The following is an 18937-nucleotide window of genomic DNA, read 5'->3' as shown; positions in this document are numbered from 1 at the left end:
TATAGGTTATGTTCAGTACATAGAGAAAAGGACAGATCTGCCCTTAGTACTTACATGACAAATAAAGTAAATAAAAACTGAAATAAATAACAACTGAAATAACAAATTGACCCCAACTGACACTACCATGACTGAAACAAATAATTACACATACTGTCCTACAAACACAGTGGGGACCATAGCTGTGGGGCCCACATTAGTGTTCTCTACACTCCCTGCAAGTTGGGAGTAGATATTTATCATTCTCAACTTGGATAGGTCTAGCTCTAACTTCTTCCTTGGTACAACTTTGGTGAGGATATCCGCGAGCTACATATTAGATGTGATATACGGGAGACACTTCTTGTGATGAGACCCTCTCTCGCACAAAATGTCGATCAACTTCAATATGTTTAGTTCTGTCATGCTGCACTGGTTGTGGGCTATATTAATAGCTGCTTGATTATCACAGTACAACATCAAGGGCTTCTCACAGTCAATACCCAACTCTTCAAGTAGTGATCTCAGCCACTACATTAGCCATTGACCTGTATTCCGCTTCAGCACTAGAGCGAGAAACAACACTCTGCTTCTTACTCCTCCAAGAGACAAGGTTACCTCCCACAAGGGCACAATATGCAGAGGTAGACCTCCTGTCATAAGCACTCCCAGCCCAATCGGCATCTGTATAGACCTCCACCTTCATGTGAATATTGTTCTTGAGCAGTATACCTCTACCCGGGCATCTCTTCAAGTATGCTAATATTCTCTCTGCTGCAAGGAGATAAGAAGTTCTAGGGGAATGCATGTATTGGCTGACAACACTAACTGCATAACTGATATTTGACCGAGTGAGGCATAGATTTAGGAGCTTTCCAACCAACCGTTGGAACATAACTTTGTCTTCAAGAGGCTCCCCGCCCTTTGCACTAATCTTGTGATTATGTTCAATGGGTGTATTAGCAGGCTTAACACCTAACTTTCCAGTTTTCGCCAACAAATCTAGAACATATTTTCTCTGAGAGATCTTTCACCTCAATTCCCAAAAAATACCGTGGTGTACCAAGATCTTTCACCTCAAACTCTTGATGAAGGAGCTATTTGAGGGACTCAATCTCACCACTATCATTTCCTATCACTACAATTGTTAGACAGTTGTATGCCCTTAGCTCCAATCAGAATGATGTACATTATGAATTTATTGTAAATGATAAACTCTTGATGAATGAGCTGTTTGAGGGGCTCAATCTCACCACTATCATTTCCTATCACTACAATTGTTAGATAGTTTTATGCCCTTAGCTCCAATCAGAATGATGTACATTATGAATTTATTGTAAAGGATAAACTCTTGATGAAGGAGCAGTTTGAGGGACTCAATCTCACCACTATCATTTCCTGTCACTACAATTGTTAGACAGTTGTATGCCCTTAGCTCCAATCAGAATGATGTACATTATGAATTTATTGTAAATGATAAACTCTTGATGAAGGAGCTGCTTGAGGGACTCAATCTCACCACTATCATTTCCAATATTTGATTCATGTTCTTGTGGTGTGTTTCTGTGTAATACCCTTGAACTGGACACTTATGAGACTCGTGTTAGTTTAGAATGTTCACAGCCGTTGGATAAGTTTGGGGGAGATTTATCCTGCCAAGGCTGACACTGGTATGCTACCAAATGTTGGGGTGGCCTGTCTCAGCTGCTAGGGTGAGACCCAAGGCACATGCAATGTTGGATTAATTGAATCTTTGAATCGGACCAGATTTCTAGTACCTTGGAGATTGATGGGCGAAACTGGAAAGTTACACCTGACCCCTAGACTCGATTATGATACTGCAGTAGGTGTCGGATTAGGTTGTCTTTGATATGCCAATTAGTGAGATCCTTAGCGGCGGCGAAAACTTGGGTATGTTGGGACAGTCCGAGAATTTATCTGAGTGGGCGATCATAGTGGCAAAATCAGCCCCTTTGTCGGACAAAGGTAATGATTAGGGATGCACTCTCTCTGATGGAAAACAAGACTGCTGGCAGCCGATTTCAATCGTTGAGATTTGTTTTGCAAAATATATTTTATATGAGATATAAAAGTATATATGTTACGGTTTCTAAACGTTTGCAAAATGTTTTAATTCTCGGGATCCATGTGAGCAGAGGGTGCAACACTGTTCCTTGCAGTCGAGGGAGAGGTCTTCTCTTGTCGGGCAGTGTTTGATCATTATGGGCTGGGAGGTTAAGTGTAAGACCATTGAGGGTAATACCTGATGGGCTAATCTTGCATCTGCCCACAGTCCCTGGGTGTTATAAGGTGGCTTGGCCCAGGGACCACTTAGGGTAAGTGTTGGGCCTATAGAGCCCATGTGATGGGTTTCAGGGGGTGCACTGTCCTTAACAGTGTATTCAGCCAGGCCTTGTAACAAAGGCTAGGCTGAAGGCCTGGCTGAACCAATGTGGCTGATGTGTAGATCAATGTTTGGGTCCCACGCCATATCTCCTTGGCTGTCTTTGTCCACAAGTAATTTCGGCTGATATGTGGCTGCATAGAATTACACAACCATGCCATAACCAAATAGTTCTCTTGAACCCACTTGGTGTACATTGGGTCCTCCTTGGAAGGTTCTTTCACATCTCCCAAGAGGTAACCCAGTTTTCCCCTTCCCCCAATAGCCATCATGGCTGATTGGGCCCTTTCCAAGTAGTTTGACCCATCAAATCTCACAGTTGTAATCTGAAACCCAGTTTCAGATACACTACCATAACTGTTGTTCCCAAAACTACTTTCTCTCTGATTTTTAAACTCCATCTTTGGTCAAGAATCAGTAGCTACAAACTGTTAGAGTCACTACAACACTTGGATAGTCGATCACAATCAGAAAACAATATAGAATCAATGCAGGTCTGATCTGAAGCCAATCTTTAATCACGGTATATGCATGAACTGGTGCAGGTCTGATCTGAAACCAATCAGCAATCACAGTATATGCAAGAAACTAGTACAAATCTGATCTGAAATCAATAGACAATCATAGTACCAAGCAGTCCGTACAAGTTCTTTTCCCTAGAAGAGCTCGAAGCGAAAAATAGGTCTGAAACCAGCTTAGAGAGCAATCTGAGATGCTGGAGCAGAATTAGGGTTTTAATCGTAGGTCTGAAATAAGTGCTCATCCACACTTTCCAAGCAGTCCGTACAGTTAGGACCTGTCGTCGGGTCAATGTGAAACCCTAAAACTGATCACCTCTGAGAGAAAACCCTAAAACAATCACTTTCCAAGAAGATAAGGAGGGTTCGGCCCAACTGTCAAACCCTAGATTAGAGAGAAAAACCCTAAACCAGTTTGGCTTCTCCTTCTAGATAGGTCCAACCTATCTCGATTGATAGCAGTCTCTGGAAACTAAATAAAACTTACTCAAAGAATGCTGTTTGCTGCCTTCCAGGGTTGCCTGAACCCTAGCCTTCGCTGCTTCTTCCTGATTATCAACACTTTGCAAGCCGTGGAAAGTCTTCAACAGCTGCAAAACTCTCCTGGTAATCTCCAAGAATCAGCCGACGAATACTGCTTCATAAGCTTCCAGCCCTAGCTGGTTCTCATGTGGTCGGATAGACTAGACACGCATGAGAAGCCCTAGATAGGCTCTGATACCAAGTAGAAGATCAAGACTGCAATCAGCCTTGAACGCTAATAGATTTTAAGTTAAGAAAAGTGGAAGAAAAGTGAGAGGAAGGAGAAAAGAGAGGAGGAACAGGAGAACACAAATGTTTGAAAGAAGGGACAGATTCTAACACATCTGCCGCCGCCACTCTCTTAGTATTTATAGGTTATGTTCAGTACATAGAGAGAAGGACAGATCTGCCCTTAGTACTCACATGACAAATAAAATAAATAATAACCGAAATAAATAACAACTGAAATAACAAACTGACCCTAACTGGCACTACCATGACTGAAACAAATAATTACACATACTGTCCTACAAACACAGTGGGGACCACAGTTGGGGCCGACATTAGTGTTCTCTACACATAGGATTCACTAACCAACCCACTGTTTTATAGTTTTCATGCATCCACCTTTCATAGGTAGGATCATGGTAATGTAACCCCATTTTCCTCTACTACACACATGTATCTTAATAGATTGAGACCAAGCTAAATAATTGGTCCCATTTAGTTTCATAGTAGTCACAGCTCCAACAAGATTCTCCACTGACCCCCCATGTCCAAACCCGGAATCTGTGGAATATTTGGTCTCTCTAGTTTGCTCCATTGAGTAAATGAATGCAAACGAAAATAAAATAGGGATTTACTAAGCTAGATTTACTGTTCTAAGCAAAGAACAACCTTTGAACCTCCCAAAATTAGGGTTTAACAGGGTCTTACGGGATGGAGAGAAACATCAATAGCCCCTTCCAGAGGTTCCAGAATTCAATCCAACCAAAACTACCCCTAATAGAAATCAAAAGGCTTATCTCTGATCCGCAAGCGCCTGGTTCAAACTTTCTCTACAACTTATAACAAGGTTTCTCCAATTTTCTAGGGTTTTTTGGAAAAATCTCCAGGAACCTGCCCTGGGCTTCAACTCAATACTCTCCAAAAACCTTCCTAACTGGGCTGCATAAGTTGCTGATTGATCAACCGATCAGTTCTCCATACACTATGTATGAGCAAAGAAAGGAGAAAAAAGTCAAAATTGAGAACTTGCTCTGATATCAAGTTGAAAATTACACCTACAATAATTTAGATAATGCAAGAAAAGAAGAAAAGAGAGAAAGAGAAAGAAGAAGAAAGAAGTTTCAGCAATATGTTCTAGAAGAAGGAAAAAAAGGAAGAGAGAAAAGAAGAATTCGAACCTCTTTCTCTAGCCCCTTTCATTACTTTTATTAATAATTCTAAGTCTGAGTACAATTATTTGGATGCCCTTAATGGGGCTGCTAGCACTTAAGAAATAATTAAAGAAAATAAAAGAAGGCCCATAACTACTAAACATAACTTTTAAATACTACTTAAAAGAAATAAAGAACACTAAGACTCATTCGGCCCATTCTCACTACATCCAACAAAGTAGGAATCAATTTAATATTGTTTCTTTTAGTGAGTATTCTTGCAAACTGGATTTGCTCCCACCAGTTTGCTACCACAACCTGCTTCGAAAACCAGAGTTTAAATCTTCCACAAGCTTCTCCAACTTGTCTGAATGCTTATTTGTTCCATATGTGCAACAACCCAAAAACATCAATCCCCACAAAGGTTTCTCTCTTTGTAACTTATCTGACTTCCGACATCCATTTGTCCAGCGTCAGCTCTGGGTTTCGAAAAGAAAACCTTTCTTCTTCCTTTCCAAAACTCTCCTTATCAGTGTTTTCTTCTGAAACTGAATAGGAATAGGCATGCAACTAATTTCCTCACTTGAGAGAACACCATATTATGCTATTCAAACCTTGCCCATTTTAAAACATCTTAAATCTCATGGAGATAGAAGGATTTACAGGCTGGATTTTGGATTAAAAAAAACACTTTACTTGGGTGAGAAGGACTGCAAATGTGATGGCCAGAGTTTGGATTGGCTCTCCACAGAGCACACCCCACAGCACATCCCAACTGTGGGGCGTGTGGGAGCCAATGTGATCATGGATTGCAGATACTCTAGCCAAACAGTGGGTTTATAGATGACAACTGTTTTGGAGCTTCATACGGAAGTATTGCTTCTGCAGGTTATGCTGCCAACAGTTTTTAATCATTCTAATGAAAATATCTGGAAAATACAAATGCTGTTCTCTATTCCTGTTTTTGTTTTCCATTTGCTCCAACTGGATCCATATTTTCTTTTTTGTATTCTAGATTGGACTAAATGTTTTCTATTTGCCTCTTTAAGGCTTTACTAATAATTTGCAACCTTTAATTATCTAGGTTGAGATCTGGAAATGTCATTTTCAATTATAGGTACTACAACAACATGTTACAAAAGACAGAAGGTATGTAAGCTTTTCTTTTGAGAGTGGATACCAGTATGATTTCACAAAACGCGAGAGTACATTAGAGGATATGCTCTGATGCACAAGCTGTGGGCAACTTGTTCTAATTTAACCTTGTTATATTCTTATTTGAGATTAAGGACTCATTGGTCTTTGAATGCTCACTAGATATCAATTTGTGATATTTGTAATCGTGATTCTCGCATCAAGAAATCAGAATTATATTTCTCATCATTCAATTTTGGTCCTTATTCCCTTATCTTCCTTTCAGATATTAAAATAAAAATTGTATTAAAAATGAAGGAAAATAAGTAGGATTTATCAGTATAGCCTGGCCCTGGTTCACATAAGGCCTGGATATTTATTGGCTCTTTCTGGGCCCAATAGTCGAGACTTGGGGTGTGTGTGTGTGTGTGTGTGTGTGGCTCCATTGCACTCCAAATGGAGCCACAAGCTGTGGCTCAAGCCAAGATAACACCCTAGTCAATGATAAGACACCTACAGAATCCACCAATATATTGTGTCCCAATGAAGCCCATTATTGTTTAATCTTTCTCTTTTGCCCTGTTTTCTGTAAATTTCTGATCCTCTGACTGAAATACTTTTATACTTTTGTCAGTTACAGAAGACTTCTCTTGTCCATTTTGCTTGGTGCAGTGTGCAAGCTTTAAGGTGGTGTTTACTTTTGACATCTATGCCTATTTTTTGGTTTTATTTTCTAAATACTGATAGTCAGGCTTGTTTATGTTTCACAAGCATTGCCACTTGAAAATTTCATTTTGCTTTGTAGGGTCTTAGATATCACTTGTGCTCATCACATGACCTGTTCAACTTTGAGTTTTGGGTTGGTAAACTTCAGGAATCTCCAGTTTGTTTATGATCATTATGTTGCTGTGTAGCATGTAACTTAACAATTGTTATTTTGTAGGTGACTGAAGAGTACCAAGCAGTGAACGTCTCTGTAAAAACTGATATCTGGAGATCTGAGGTGTGAAATTGTGTTTCAGTCAAGTACTTCTTGTGTAGGTTTTCTTATTAGTTATTGTGTAGGTTTGAGATCTGAGGTGTGAAGAAGGTTCAAAGTATCGGTACGATACGCAAATCGGCCGTATCATATTGGTACTTAGAAACGGCTGGAACACCTTTTTTTTTAGTTTTTTTTTTTTCAAATTTTGGTTTTTTGGGAAGCTTAAATGTTTTTTATTATTAAAAAAAGTTGGGGGCAACGTTCAAAGTATTGATGCGATACACATTGGCCGTATCATATCGGTACTTAGGAACGGCTGGAACACCTTTTTCTTTACTTTTTTTTTTTCAAATTTTGTATTTTTGGGAAGCTTAAAATGTGTTTTTTATTATTAAAAAAGTCGGGGGTCCGAAACACCTGGAAACAAGTGTTTCGGACCGTAGATACGATATGATACGCCGGGCGTATCATATTGATACTTTAAACCATGATTGTGGGTCTGAAACACCTGGCAACAGGCATTTCGGACCGTATCTTTTTCAAAAGATACAATATGATATGCCCCATATCGGGCGTATCGTATCGATACTTTAAACCATGGGTGTGAAAGGTGTAAGAAGTGAATTATTCTTTCATTTAAGTCTTTTCTTTGGGCATTCATTTTTTACTTGTGAACATTTGTAACCTGCTCAAGATAAGAAAACATCGGCAGGTCGACACCAATTGCATGCATAACTAGTCCTGTGTGTCTGGTTGGGGTCTCTAATGATAATTGCAATTGTTGAATGCTTACCAAAATGCATGGAGTGGCCTTGAAAGCTATTCTATTGCTATGTTGGTTTTCTGAAGTCAGCTTTTTGTTCTTTTAGATTGTTGCAGATGGTATTGATCCAAGGCTACAAACATTCTTCTTCTGGTAATTGCAGATCTGTGACTGAAGTTGCCACTGCAATTTTATAGTTTTCTCAAAAAAATGGGGAAAACTGAAAAGTGTGAACTCATTCTTATGTGCAGCTCAAAGCCAAGGAAGCGAAAGAGATCAAAGAGCCTTGCTCAAAATGCAAAGCATGTACACCCACAGGTTGTCAAATTGGACTTACCTGAAGTGATGGGGGAAGGCCTTTGTGGAGGACATGTAGAAAAGAATGCTGGTACAAGTTCTACTGTCCCTGTTACGGTGAACCCAACAACTGCTGAGCCTTCAAATCAAATCTCCCATCAAAAGGCAAAGAATGGTTGGTAACCTGTAATACTAGAACAATACCACTCTTCAATTATTCCTATCTTATGAATCCATGCCATAAATATGTCACTGATAAGCTGTTTACCTTTTAATGCTGTACAATGGGATGCACTTCCTGTGGCTGTTTAAGCTCAAGTGCTTCATTGCATTTTGGTTCATCTTGTGGGGAAAACTATCATATCATACTTGACTCTGATTAGATCAATCTTGTAAAGATCCATTGGAATATAGATTGAAGGGTTATTGTTAACCTGATTGGATAAACTTTTTACTAGGAAACTTTTTGGTAGAAACTATACTGTGATTTAATTCTGGTTCTTATAACATGTACTCCATTATCAGCTTGGATTGGGTGGAGGGATCTTACTCTTCTTTCACCATGATGTTAATTTCCTTCCTATTTTTGTTTCATCCATAAAAAAGTACTGAAAAAGCAAAGTCATTATCCAGATGCTCATACGATTAAAGGAGGGGAAAAAACTCCGAAGATCCTCAGTGAGAATGGCTTTCAGAATGAAAGCCATAAAGCAGAGAGCAATGGCTTTGGAGATCCTTGTACTGCAGAGTACGCAGAACGTGTTGCATCCAGCCCTAATGTTACAGGTGTTTCTACTGCCACAGCTCAGTCTTCAGCAGGCCTGGAATGTCTTCAGCCCATATCTGGAAGCAACCTTGCACCCCCTGCCATGCTGCAGTTTGCAAAGACGCGGAAATTGTCTGCTGAAAGATCTGACCCTCGAAAGTAAGTTCATCACCATAACTATCATGACACTTTCCTGTGTACACATTGTTGATATTTATTGGTCTAGACTTACAGCGGTAGAGGACAAAGGATTTTGGGCAAGGGGATTGATATATGAAATGCATATGCAGTAATCGTTTTTTTTTTTATGGTTAACATGTAATTTTATTGTATAACCAAAGGATAAAATCCATATTTGGGATTGATTTTGTTGGGCTCGGTTGTAAAGTGAAATCAATGGGGGGATGTGTTGGACTTTTCTTCTTAATGGTGTATGTAAATCATGTATATAATTGTTGTTTATAATAAATACAATTTACTGTTATTTATAAAAATGGATAAATGCCATATTCTTGAATCTGTGGCAACTCCTTACAGTTATCTCTTAGCGCAGGCAATTTTTTGGCCTTCTTAGCCCTTTATTTTATGTGCGCATGCTTATTCTCTCCTTTTAGAGTTTGATGTAATTTTCCTTTGTTATAATGAAATTCCTTTTGATTTACCTTAAAAAAAAGTGTGCATGCGCATCTGGTTTTATGAATAAACCTAACTGAGCTAGTGATGCTGGATCCAAATACTGATATGGGACTTTCTCAATATATATATGTTGTATTTCCTGGGCAGTAGGGGTATTTTAGTCATTTTGCAGGTTATATGTTGATCCGAATTTGTCATCTGACTTCTCAGTCATGCTTTAGTTGTGTTGTAAAATTTTAGAAGAATTGGTTAGGTATTTAGTAGTTTTTATTTAATTTTATTTTTATGTTGTGCCAATTTACAGTTTAACAATTCTGAATTTTCCCTAGTTCTATAGTATTGGGCACCCTTATAGTGTCTTTTATATATGTTATTTTGGGTTTTATCGTTTTCTTATTGTGTGGATGTGTTTGTCATGCTGCTAATTATACTTTTGAGTGGGGAGATACATGCTTTTGAATGTGTTATTAATAGTGGAAAGAAAATATAGGAAGTTCTTTTTTGTATGCAACGAGGAAGGGAGGTATTCAATTTATAATTTTATTAATGGAAGATGTGCATTAATTGTCCATTTAACTGACACTATGTCGATGATTAATTTTGAATAAAGAAATGAGGAGGGGCATCTTTGAGATAAAAGTAGGACTATTGGTTGAGTATAGTATAATGATTAGACAAATATGATTCTATTATTTCCATTTTAAACTATTGGTGCTTTTCAAAGGTCAATTATGTCTACTGTTATCGTTATTTGGTTTAACTGATCCAATTCTATTTTTCAGTCGTACACTTCTGCAGAAGAGGCAGTTCTTTCACTCTCACAGAGCTCAGGTGATAGGCAACTCTTTTTCCTGCTTTGCTCTTCTTAATTTTTTTTATCAAGAATTGGTTTTGTTTGTGAATGTCGCCTGTCATCTGACGCATGATGCATCTTGATTTTTTGGTGCATTGTTTAAACACTGAACATGTATCATGGAAGGTTGTTGTATATGGCATCTGGTACTTACCTTTCTGAAAAATATAAATATTCACTGCTTGTCTCCTAAGTTAGCAGGATAAATGATTTTTTTTTTCTTTATGATTAATGATAGTTTTGTTTATATAATGAAAACAAAAGGGAAGATATGCAAGTAGAGGCATGTGGATCATGTCTTGTATGCTGTTGAGCAAGAGCAAGTGATAAACAAGAGGAGGAGAGGGAGAGAGGAGAGGAGAGCCGAGAGGACTGAAAGCCCCTATTGAACTTAGGGGGCGAAAGAATGATCTATTATTATTTATACTAGTACATCCGAACAGTAATCAAACAGGAAATTACATCAGTACCCTTATGGTACTAAACCTGAATACATAAACATAAACGACTGACAACACTCCCCCTCAAGTTGGAGCATAGATATCAATCATGCCCAACTTGTCACAAAGATCATGATGTCTGGAAAGGTTTAAACCCTTTGTAAAGATGTCTGCAAGCTGGTTCTCAGAAGTGACATAGGGGGTACACACTTCGCCTGTGATAACTTTCTCTCTGATAAAATGCTTGTCAACTTCGATGTGTTTTGTTCTATCATGTAGCACCGGATTGGCAGCAATGCTTATAACTGCTTTGTTATCACAAAATAGAGTTATAGGTTTGGTCACTGTAAAACCCAACTCCCCCAACAAATTCTTTATCCACATGCCTTCAGCAACCCCGTGGGCCATAGCACGATATTCAGCTTCAGCACTGGATCTAGCTACCACATTTTGCTTTTTACTTCTCCATGTAACAAGGTTCCCTCCTATGAAGGTGTAGTAGCCACTAGTAGACTTTCTGTCACTTTGGGATCCAGCCCAATCTGCATCTGTATAAACTTCAACTTTCAAATGTCCATGCTTTTGAAACAACAAACTAGTACCCGGATACTTCTTCAAATATCAGAGGATTCTCTCTGCTGCTTTAAGATGAGAAGACCTAGGAGCATGCATGAATTGACTGAGGACACCAACAACATATGCAATGTCTGAGCGAGTCATAGAAAGGTATAACAATCTCCCTACAAGTCTCTGAAACTGTTTCACATCCTTGAGTGATTCACCACAGTTGTCACCTAATTTATGGTTGGGGTCGATGGGAGAGTCAACTGGCTTCACCCCCATCTTTCCAGTGTCCTGAAGTAAATCTAAGACGTATTTCCTTTGAGAAATGAAGATACCCTTCTTTGATCGGGCAACTTCAATTCCAAGGAAGTATCTGACAGGTCCTAGATCCTTCACTTCAAACTGAGTTGCAAGGAAAAGTTTCAATTTCTGAATTTCATCCTCCCAATCACCAGTAACAATTATGTCATCCACATAAACAATTAGAGCAGCAATTTTACCTTTTCCTTTTCTCACGAACAGTGTGTGATCTGACTGACATTGCCTGTATCCTTTCTGTTGAACTGCCACATGGAATCTACTGAACCAAGCTCTTGGTGATTGTTTCAGCCCGTATAAGGACTTCTTCAACTTGCACACTTTCTGTTCATTTCCTTGGGCTAGAAACCCAGGAGGTTGAATCATGTACACTTCCTCTTCAAGGTCACCATTCAAGAATGCATTCTTGATGTCCAGTTGGTGTAAAACCCTATCCAGATTGGCTACAAGAGAGAAAAGGACTCTAATGGAATTCATCTTGGGAACGGGGGCAAAAGTTTCAACATAATCAACTCCATACACTTGAGTAAATCCCTTTGCCACCAAGCGAGCTTTATACCTTTCCACTGTTCCATCCGCCTTATGTTTGACTGTGAACACCCATTTACATCCAACTGGAACCTTTCCCTTGTGAAGATCAACAAGTTCCCATGTGCCATTTTTGTGAAGGGCATTAACTTCTTCCCTCATGGCATTTGTCCATTCAGGAACTGAAAGAGCTTCTGCCACATTCTTAGGGATAGGGACACTGTCAATAGAGGTAAGGAAGGCACGGAATGAGGGTGAAATGTTCTCATAGGAGACAAAGTTGGAAATGGGATGTTTTGTGGTGCACAATCTGACCCCCTTCCTGTGAGCAATAGGACGGTCAAGATCATTAGCAGTAGAGGAATCATTTTCAATAGGTTCAAGGACATCATTGGGAGCTAAAATACCTGAGTGAGTATGATCCTCCTTCGAGGAGTCTGGTGGCACAGGAGGTACAGCTTCCGGATTCTCTACAGCTCTTGGATTTGGCTGGCCTTTGCGACGGCGAGAAGAAACACGAAAAGGTGGAGGGTCAGCGAGAACGGGAAGCTGAACTAGTTTCTCCTCATGTCTACACTCCCCCTGAGGAGAAACAGGATAGAAAGGCTCATCTTCAAAGAAAGAAACATCCATGGAGACATAGAATTTACGAGAAACAGGATCAAAAACACGGTATCCCTTTTGAGTGAAGGAGTAACCAAGAAATATGCAAGGTATAGCACGAGAGTCCAATTTCCCACGGGTGGGAGACAGATTTTGGACAAAACACCGACAACCAAAGACACGAGGAGGAATAGAAAGAAGGGGAGCCTTAGGAAAGAGAAGTTGATGTGGGGCTTTGTACTCTAACCGACGAGAGGGCATACGGTTTATAAGGTAAGTGGAACAAAGAACAGCTTCAAGCCAAAAACGTTTGGGAACATTCATATGAAGTAGTAAACCTCGAGCCACTTCAAGGAGATTTCGGTTCTTCCGCTTGGCCACACCATTTTGTTGTGGTGTGCGGGCACAAGAGCTACGGTGAAGGGAACCATGCGAAGCAAAAAATTCCGTGAGGTCACTATGAAAAAATTCTTTTGCATTATCTTATTGGAAAATTTGGATTTCAGTTTGAAATTGAGTGAAGACCATCCGCTGGAAATCTTGAATGATTTTTGGTACTTCTTCCCTGGTTTGCATCGGATATACCCATGTAAATCTAGAATAATCATCAATGAGGGTAATGAAATACTTGTAGCCACTCTCAGATGGTAAAGTAATAGGGCCCCACACATCAGAATGAACAATGTGAAATGGAAATTCAGATTTACTATGTCTTTGAAGAAAATGAGTTCTACAATGTTACTCAACTGACACGTTTGACAAGAAAAGTCGGGGACAGACATTGACTTAAACAGATCTGGGAATACAACTTTCAAAGACTCAAAAGACAAATTATTGGGAAAGTTTGGAACATGAAGAACATCAGAGAGGGTTCCTTGACCAGCTATGGAAGAGTATGATCCATCGGCTAGTCTCACCTTGTCTCTTCCAGAAAGAGGGTGATAGGTTTGAAAGTAAGAGGACGTACCAGTCATATGTTTAGATGCTCCAGAATCAATGATCCATGGAGAGTCATTGGTGTGAGAAGCAACATGGAAAGCAGTGGTAGGGTTACTGAAGATATCTATATGCAGCAGCCGCAAGGCTTCATTGCTGTAGGTCAAGAAAACATGGTATGTAAACTTAATAGATCCATTTATGGACTTAAGCAAGCTTCTAGAAGTTGGAACATCCGTTTTGACTCTGCCGTCAAATCGTTTGACTTCGAGCAGAATCCGGATGAACCCTGTGTTTACAGGAAGTACAGTGGAGATAAGGTTACCTTCTTGGTTCTGTATGGCTATCACAGCAATTCTCCATGAAAGATCTTGGAGAAGCCTCCTATATACTGGGTCTTCGAGTCTATAGAGATAGATCGAAGCGGATAATAGGATTATCCCAATCTGCCTACATTGACAAAATAGTCAAAAGATACAGCATGGAAAACTTCAAGAAAGGAAATGTTCCTTTAAGGCACGGAGTCACTCTCTCCAAGAAGATGTCTCCCAAGACTTCTGAGGAGATTGATGGCATGAAAGACGTTCCCTATGCCTCTGCCGTAGGGAGCATCATGTATGCCATGTTGTGCACTCGTCCTGACATTGCTCAGGCAGTGAGTGTAGTAAGCAGATTTCAGGCCAACCCAGGGCAGGAGCATTGGACTGCTGTGAAAAACATACTTAAGTACCTTCGAAGGACAAAAGAGTTTTGTCTAGTATTCGACGGTAGCTCACTACAGATCCAAGGGTATACTGATGCCGATTTCCAGTCAGACCCAAATGATAGAAAGTCTACATCTGGATATGTTTTCACGATAGGATCGTGTGCTGTTTGCTTGAAAAGCAACAAACTGGGGTCCACAGTAGACTTCACGACCGAGGCCGAGTACATTGCCGCAAGTGAGGCTGCCAAAGAAGCCGTATGGATGAAGAAGTTCATTCATGAGTTGGGAGTAGTTCCGTCCAACACATCACCCATCCCATTGTTGTGTGACAACAATGGAGCCATTGCTCAGGCTAAGGAGCCACGAGCCCACTCGAAGTCGAAGCACATCGAGAGGAAGTACCACGTACTGCGGGAGATTGTTGGTAGAGGGGACATCCTGATTCAGAAGGTAGCGTCAACAGAAAATGTAGCAGACCCATTGACAAAGCCACTATCACAGAAAGTGTTTGAGAAACACGTGGAAAGCATGGGACTCCGGCTAGTACCTGATTGGACCTAAGTGCAAGTGGGAGCCGTTAGATAGTTTTGTATGCCCTTAGCTTCAATCAAAATTGATGTACTTTATGAGTTTATTGTAAATGAATAAAAGTGCATATTTGATTCATGTTCCCTTGGTTTGTTTCTGTGTAATACCCTTAAACTGGACACTTATTGAGACTCGTGTTAGTTTAGAATGTTCACAGCCAGTGGGTCGGTCTGGGGAGACTTATCCTGACAAGGCTGACACTGTGGTGCCACCAAGTCGGTTGGGGTGGCTTGTCTCAGCTACCGGGGTGAGACCCTAAGCACATACAGTGTGGGATTAATTGAATTTTTGAATTGGACCAGATTTCCAGTATTGCCCTGGACCTTGGAGATTGATGGGCAAAACTGGAAAGTTACACCTGACCCCTAGACTTGATTATGATACTGCACTAGGTGTCGGATTGGGCTGTCTTTGATGTACCAATCAGTGAGATCCTTAGCGGGGGTCAAAACCTGGGTATGTTGGGACAATCCGAGAATTCATCTGAGTGGGTGATCATAGTGACAGGATCAACCCCTTTGTCGGACAAAGGTAATGATCGGGGATGCACTCTCACTGTTGGAAACCAAGACTGCCGGCAGCCGATTTCAACCGTTGAGATTTGTTTTGCAAAGTATATTTTATATGAGATATAAAAGTATATACATTATGGTTTCTAAAATGTTTGCAAAAAGGTTTTAATTCCCGGGATCCATATAAGTGGAGAGTGCAACACTGCTCCTTGCAGCCGAGGGAGAGGTCCTCTCTTGTTGGGCAGTGTATGATCATTAAGGGCTGAGAGGTTAAGTGTAAAACCATTGAGGATAATACCTGATGGGCTAATCTTGCATCTGCCCGCAGTCCCTGGGTGTTACAAGGTGGCTTGGCCCAGGGACCACTTAGGGTAAGCGTTGGGCTCATATAGCCCATTTGATGGGTTTCAGGGGGTGCATTGTCTTTAACAGTGTATTCGACCAGGCCTTGTAACAAAGGCTGGGCCGAACCCATGTGGCTGATGTGTAGATCAATGCTTGGGTCCCACGCCATACAAGGAAGCCCAACTGGGCAGTAGTTAGGAAGGTTAAGTGAGCACATAAGCTTGATGGGCCTAAAGCCCATTTCGAACTGGGCTATTTGTTTAGTTAATTAAAGGGGCGAATTCTGAGATGGATTAGCAGATAGGATAGGGTCTTAATCCTATCCACTCAGAGAGTCCAGATCTAAATGTGATTCAGTTCTAGAAACCTCCTAATGGGATTAGGATAAATCTAATCTAATCTACAGATAAGATAAGGGTTTATCCTGATCACTAGAAGAGAAGGCTGATCCAAATATGATTTGGATAAGCACCTCCTAATGGGATTAGGAGCTGATCTTTTAATTTAACAAAAAGAAGGAAGGGGGCGGCAGCCTATAGAGAAACCAACAAGAGATACATCAGATCCTCTTTAGTGCTGAAATCAAGAAGAGAGAATTCTGCACCCTGCGAATACTCTCTTGCCGCCTCCCTGTTCTTGCCGCCCTGTTTGCCTGTTCGATCTCCAGTTGTGGGAGAAGTCAGGATTGGATCTTGACATCAGTTCTTTGAGAAAGGATTGAAAAGGAAGCTGTGCTCACGTACCATTCTACTGATTCTTGTGAAGGACAGAGTTCTTGGGGAAGAACACTGTTGATTCTGCTCCATCCTGCACTGCGCCATCTTCAGTGGGAGCAGTCTTTGGATCCTTCATTGGGCGTGAACACCTTCGTTGGGAGATATTACTTCTCCGTATCAGGTATTATTTTCTCCCATTCCTTTTGGTTCAGATCTGGTTCAGTTTAAGGTTCAAGATTTATCCTTGAAAATATGATTTTCTAAATAGGGAATGTGATTCGCCCCTTATTCCGCAATTTTTGGGCGTCCATGGGATGGATCTCTCATCCCTTCATTTGTTGCAGAAAAGGAGGCTAAATTGGTGTCTTTCCCCAAATGTTTGTTGTATTTGTCTTGACAGTAATGAGGTTGCGACCCATCTACTAATCTTTTGTTCATCTGCTTCTCACATTTGGGAATAGATGGTGGGTGCTGTTCACAGTTGATCAGTATTCTGTTGTAGTTTCAGCAGGAAAACCAAAAAGAAATAAAAGAAAAACAGAAAAAAGAAGGGAGGAAGAGAAGGGAAGAGAATAGAAAAAGAATGAGAAGAGAAAGGGCACAGATCTTCCTTAGTTTCTGCTGCCCAGATTAGGTATTTATATTTTTCTATTATAACAAGATCTACAGAGACATCTATACCCCTGCCTCCCAACACACTCCTTAATGAACAATAACAGCAATAATAGTAGGCCCAGTAAGGCCCAGAAAGACTAATAATAAGGCCCAAAAGACTAATAACAGGTAAATAAAAAAAGACAACTAATATGGCAGGGACTTCACTAAATTACCAGTCTATTTCTCCACAGTAATGGTTTTCTTCTCTTTTTGGTTGCAAGTGGACACCTCCTTCTTGTGTTTAAGGTCTTTTTTATGCAAATTTCTTGAGACATCCAAAAGAAGAGTTAATCTTTCGTGAAAGGAACAATAGAATCTTTCATGAAGATGCAAAAACAAAAGAAGAGGTAATCGACAGCATTGGGTGCACACTGTTTTTTGGAACTGTTCAATTGGGTCCCTCCAGTAAGTCAACAATATATAAATTTTGATGGAAGCTCCTTTGGCAATCAAGGTCTTTTGTGCATAGGTGGTGTGATAAGAGATGGAAAAGGAAAGGTTGTGGCATTACATTATGGGCCAATTGAAGTGGAGGAGGATTTGCTGGTGATTGAGTGGCTACCAACAGGTAGTATGGGGATTTGGATTCACAGGCAAAGCATGAGGGAGATTAGAAACCTTTCAAGAAAGATCCGTGTATTGGTTAGATGGTTTAGAAGATAAGCATTGGCTGATTCTTTAGCCAAACAAGGGACACACGGGAGAATTATTCTGGGATGAATTGTAATAGATAATTCTTTTGAACCTTGTGTTAAGATTATCCAATTTCAATGAAAGGTGTAGAATTTATTCCCGTATCCATCTGGCGTATGTAGGTTGTTTTGGCTGAATTCAGATGAACAGATAAAAGACCAAATTATTTGCAGTGTGTTTGTCTTTTATCGTTTTTCATGTTGTTAACTTCAATTTGGATGATGACATGATTTTGCTCATATTTATTTCGGACTTACTGGGTTTTCTGTGTGAATTGATTTTGTAAATATTTAAGAATTTGGTGCATGTTACTGCGTATTGCTTGCGTTTTGGGCAATATTTAAGAATTGATTTTGTAAAGAAAGTAAGGAAATTTGATAACAAATGAAGTTTGCTTATTTAGAAGTTGCTTTTTTCTTATGCAAATTTATTTAAAAAATTGGATTCTTTTATTGTGGTTGAAGCCGATGGCATTGGAGCAAGTATTATCAGATCGGGATAGTGAGGATGAAGTTGATGATGATATTGCAGATTTTGAAGATCGAAGGGTATTATTGATTTTTCCTTTATTTCTTCTTTCTTTAATTTCTTTGTGGTAGTTATATCATTTAAATGATGTTATGAACCATAAAGGAAAGTCTCATATATGATATACCTGGCTCTCTTGAACCATGTAAATAAAGGTTTATAGAAAATCCTTTATGAATTTCTTGCACAAATTGGTTAATGTCATCCTCCGAAACTCCTTTTAATCTGAGATCCAATAGAATCCTATCACTGCTTCTCTCCATTTATCCTATCCAATTATTCTATTTTATCATCTAAATGTGATTCTTCATTTCCTTACAAATATTATAATAAATAGCAAAAGGAACCATTCTCGAGTAAATAATATCCCTGGGGTCTTAACCATCAATCATTTGGACATATTATTTGAAGATTTTGTTGTTTGGCTTGATGGTCATGCTCATATTAACAATCCTGGAAATTGTTGCTATTCAGTAACCACAAACTTCTTAATTGTGATTTGCACACTATCTTCAGGTCATGGCAAGCCAAAAGTTATCACCCTAATCTTCTCGTTTTTACATTGCATTT

The 18937-nt window shown here is 39.8% G+C and overlaps 1 protein-coding gene across 9 annotated transcripts in view; it reads left to right on the top strand.

The window, feature by feature from the left end:
* EMF2 (VEFS-Box of polycomb protein) overlaps positions 1 to 18937 on the top strand; it is a 100027-nt gene that overhangs the window by 65706 nt on the left and 15384 nt on the right. For all 9 annotated transcript variants that reach the window (XM_088962464.1, XM_088962471.1, XM_088962468.1 and 6 more), the window contains 9 exons: positions 5887 to 5951; positions 6571 to 6623; positions 6742 to 6795; positions 6880 to 6939; positions 7788 to 7834; positions 7933 to 8153; positions 8612 to 8903; positions 10163 to 10211; positions 18304 to 18387. In XM_088962464.1, the coding sequence (XP_088818590.1) occupies positions 5887 to 5951; positions 6571 to 6623; positions 6742 to 6795; positions 6880 to 6939; positions 7788 to 7834; positions 7933 to 8153; positions 8612 to 8903; positions 10163 to 10211; positions 18304 to 18387 (925 nt within the window). The remainder of the gene's footprint in view (positions 1 to 5886; positions 5952 to 6570; positions 6624 to 6741; positions 6796 to 6879; positions 6940 to 7787; positions 7835 to 7932; positions 8154 to 8611; positions 8904 to 10162; positions 10212 to 18303; positions 18388 to 18937) is intronic.

The sequence above is a fragment of the Nelumbo lutea genome, chromosome 1 (genome assembly GCF_056320005.1).
Source record: "Nelumbo lutea isolate HS-2025 chromosome 1, American lotus-T2T, whole genome shotgun sequence".
In the NCBI taxonomy this organism is placed as follows: domain Eukaryota; kingdom Viridiplantae; phylum Streptophyta; class Magnoliopsida; order Proteales; family Nelumbonaceae; genus Nelumbo; species Nelumbo lutea.
Note: the sequence above shows the minus strand (reverse complement) of the source record. Positions and strands in the feature narration are given on the sequence as shown.